The 3,763-nt window shown below is 40.2% G+C and overlaps 1 protein-coding gene across 1 annotated transcript in view; it reads left to right on the top strand.

Annotated features, from left to right (window-relative positions):
- LOC113117538 (GTP-binding protein Rhes-like) overlaps window positions 1-1,389 on the top strand; it is a 2,200-nt gene extending 811 nt beyond the window's left edge. Inside the window, exons 1-2 of the mRNA XM_026286326.1 lie at window positions 1-36; window positions 358-1,389. The exon at window positions 1-36 is cut by the window's left edge and continues 811 nt beyond it. Of these exons, the coding sequence (XP_026142111.1) occupies window positions 1-36; window positions 358-887 (566 nt within the window). The 3' untranslated portion in view covers window positions 888-1,389. The remainder of the gene's footprint in view (window positions 37-357) is intronic.
- Window positions 1,390-3,763: the final 2,374 nt, after the last annotated feature.

The raw sequence follows: 3,763 nt of genomic DNA, 5'->3' as shown, positions 1-3,763 counted from the left end.
GCTTCCCCGCCAAGAGGAGACTGTCCATCCTGACCGGTGCGTAACAGTTCGGTCCTTCAGAGCAGTGTGTCAGTGGTTTCTAAAGCACAGTCCAACAGATGAGGAGCTAGACAGGGAAATGATCAATGTGCATTCAAACAGAGTTCTTCTTTCTGGTTCTGATCTCAAATTTTTAATGCAACATTTATTTATGGAGCTTATTAACTCAAACTGACTAAATGCACATGGACAAAAATGTCTACCTTCATTTTTCAAAAATTTGGGGTTGCTTAAACTTTTTTTTTTTCTTTCTCATAGTCTAAAGTGATGTATTTCCATATGTCAGATATTGAGCCTCTGTCCTCTCTTGTGTTTCAGGTGATATATTCCTGCTCGTGTTCAGTCTTGACGACCGCAGCTCGTTTGAGGAAGTGCGCGCTCTCCACGCCGAGATCGTAGCTGCCAAAGCGGCCTTGCACTCGTCCAAGCAGAAAGTCTGCGTGCCGACGGTAGTCTGCGCGAACAAAGTGGACTTGCCCTCGGAGCAGCGCGCGGTGTCTCGGACTGAGGTGGTCCGTGCGCTCGGTAACAGCTGCGCTCTGTTCGAGACCTCCGCCAAAGACGGGGTGAACATGGAGCAGGTGTTCGAGGCGCTCGCGCGGCGCGGCGGGCTCCCCCTCGAGACCGGACCCTCGCAGCACCGGAAAGTGTCCATCCGCTCGTACCAGGCGCTCCGCGCGGCGCGGCAGGCGGAGAAAGGGCGCAAAGCGGCGGTGTGCGACGCTCCGTGCGGGGCTCTCTACCCGCTGGCCCGCAGACCGAGCTTCGGCACCGACCTACGGCTGGTCCTCGGACCCAAAAGCAACCGAAAGCAGAGCAAAGCGCTGGACAAGTGTCAGATTCAGTGAAACACTACAGACTGAGAGACACAGAACTGCTTTCAACAAAGAACACTGACGATACTGCAGATATTTTTATACGTGTTAACCTTTTTCATCCTTTGGAGATGGATCAGAACCCTTTTTATATATTATATATAATATTATCCATTGCATTCTGCAATTACATTTCATTGCATCCTGGCTTATAAAATGCATGATGATGATGTTGCATATGCTGGCATTGCAAAGCCATTAAAATCATTTTACTGATGTACAGACAGCTACTTTAGTCACTTTAATGTTGGCTGAAGTTTAACGGTACTAGAAGGATCCCTGACCTGAAGACCTGAAGGCCATATCACTGACTTGAATGAAAACACTGTGATTATGTCTGAGACATGACGAGCTGAACTGACTTCAGGCCTTGATGGGCTCTTTCTGATTAAAAGCCTGCTGAGCGGCTGGTCTGTTGAATGCATGTGATGCTGTATAATATGTGTAGACATCTGAAATAAAAGAGTTTCATATACGAAGCCTGACGTCATGACTCGGTCTGATGATTTGGTGAAAAGCTGTGCTGACAGATGCTGCCTCAGCCGCATAATGAATTAGAGAGAAGTGTGTCACGATTCGTCCATTCAAAATAAATAAATTATTGAGAGCCTGTGGGCGTTTAGATGAAATGATAGAGCCTTGACTCTCTCTGATTGCATAAGACCTTTACATGCTGCTGCCACACAGAACGAGAACTATCTATCTATCTATCTATCTATCTATCTATCTATCTATCTATCTATCTATCTATCTATCTATCTATCTATCTATCTATCTATCTATCTATCTATCTATCTATCTATCTATCTATCTATCTATCTATCAGCCTGATTCCAAAACGTTAGGACGCTGTGTAAAATGTAAATACTGCAACAATTTACAAAAGCTATGTTTAATTCACTATACACTTTAGAAACATGTTAAATAAAAAAAATAAATTAAGTTCGAATCTGAAGTCCACAACACGTCTCAAAAAAGTTTGGACGGGTGCAACAAAAGGCTGGAAAAATAAGTGCTACAAATAAATAAATAAATAAATAAAACCAGCTGGAGGAACATTTTGCAAATAATGAAAATAATTTTGTGGTCAGTTGCTTTGGTACATTTCTCGAGTCATCCTTAATATTTTCAAAGAAGTAAAGAAGTATGTGCATTTCTCAAAGCAATTCGTACAAACAGCAGCACACAATAGATTCACTGCAAAAGCCTGTAACAAATCTTTAGTTCATCTCTCAAAGCAAGGATGTGTCAGTGTCATCAGAATGAAAAGTCCTTGGGTCATTGTCCACAAACACAATATTCAAACTGCTTGTATATACAGAATATTTAACAAGTACAACTTTACACAATACTGTATCTGGAATATTGACGGAAAGAGACTGGATAGAATTCCCAGTTACACTTTTACTACTGGTCTGACAACAACAAAAAAACAAAAAAAACAAAAGAAACAAAAGTAACCTTTGCGATGGCATTGTGATATAGAAAAGGAAACAGAAATATGGGCACAAAGATGAACAGAAGAAATAAGTCCATTTTCAGTATGTGTTGTCCTCTGTCTATACAGTATAAAGCTTTCTAACTGAAGATTGATGAGATGAACCTATGAGCTGTTTCAGAGAAATGGTTTCTCATTGGTTCATCATCTCCATTCTGTTCATTAGTCAAGATTCACTTACACAATTCATGCCAAACTGACAACAATCTAATAATAATGTGTTAGAAAATACATATATGCTTGACAGTTTAAAACAACTAGATGAGCCATTGTGCATTCAAAGACTTATACAGTGAGATAAAGAATCAATGTTTTAAGGGAAAAACTATTGCACAGTAAACTGTATAATATTTTAGCAACATGATATTAGCAACTAACAATAACCACAGATAAATGTACATAATACACTGCATGAATGTACAAAAGCAATTGCAACTTGTTCAAAACAATGAAAAACTCTTTTTATGATGTGTATGCATAACTAGATGATGTGGAGGTTGTACAAGTAGTTTTGAGAATGTCATTTCTGATTTGAGAAATGCACCAAAGTGACTGAGAAAAAACTGGAATGATTTCTGAATGATGTTCCCAGAGCTGGGTTACTGACAAACTGGTTAGATGAAAACTACAGTAACATAATCTACATTACTCCTCTTAGGTAGTGTATTCTGTTTTCTTTTTTAGATTACATTTATTTATTTTATTTTTTTGCTGTGCCTTGCACAAATGCAGGTTAAAGCTCACGTACAGAAGCGATGCGTGAACATGATCCAGAAACACTGTCATGGGCCGAAGCTCATTTCAAATGAAGCGAATAACTGTTCTGTGGTCAGATGAATCAAAATGTGAAATTCTTTGTGGAAACCGTTTTGATTTGTATCTCTGTATGTGTTGGTCATGTTCAGGCCGTCATCCTCTCGTTTGTGATCTGTGTTTGTTCGGTCTGTGCAGGGTTAATGTGTGTGAGAGTGATTCAGATATCTGTTCTTGTGCTGGCTGACATCTCTGCAGATGAATAGATTGAAAGGCAGTGGAGGCTGTTATTGGTCCTCTGAAGAGCAGATTCATAATTACATCTATTCAGATCTGTGGACACAATTTGTATCTGAACAGGCAGAAATGATGGTTCAGATCCATGAGAGCGCTGAGATGAATCAATGACCCACAGACAAGTGCTTCACTTTCTAAAGAACATCCTGATGTTTTCATCGGAGCTGAGCATGCTTGATATATGGCATACAACTATAATACTTGCTCTATTTCTGATGTGTGTACGTGGAACAAACAACTAATGAAACCATACCGCCCTATTTGACCCCCTTTTTTTGAAGTACACCACCCTATTTGACAA

This window comes from Carassius auratus, chromosome 1 (genome assembly GCF_003368295.1).
Source record: "Carassius auratus strain Wakin chromosome 1, ASM336829v1, whole genome shotgun sequence".
Taxonomy (NCBI): domain Eukaryota; kingdom Metazoa; phylum Chordata; class Actinopteri; order Cypriniformes; family Cyprinidae; genus Carassius; species Carassius auratus.
Note: the sequence above shows the minus strand (reverse complement) of the source record. Positions and strands in the feature narration are given on the sequence as shown.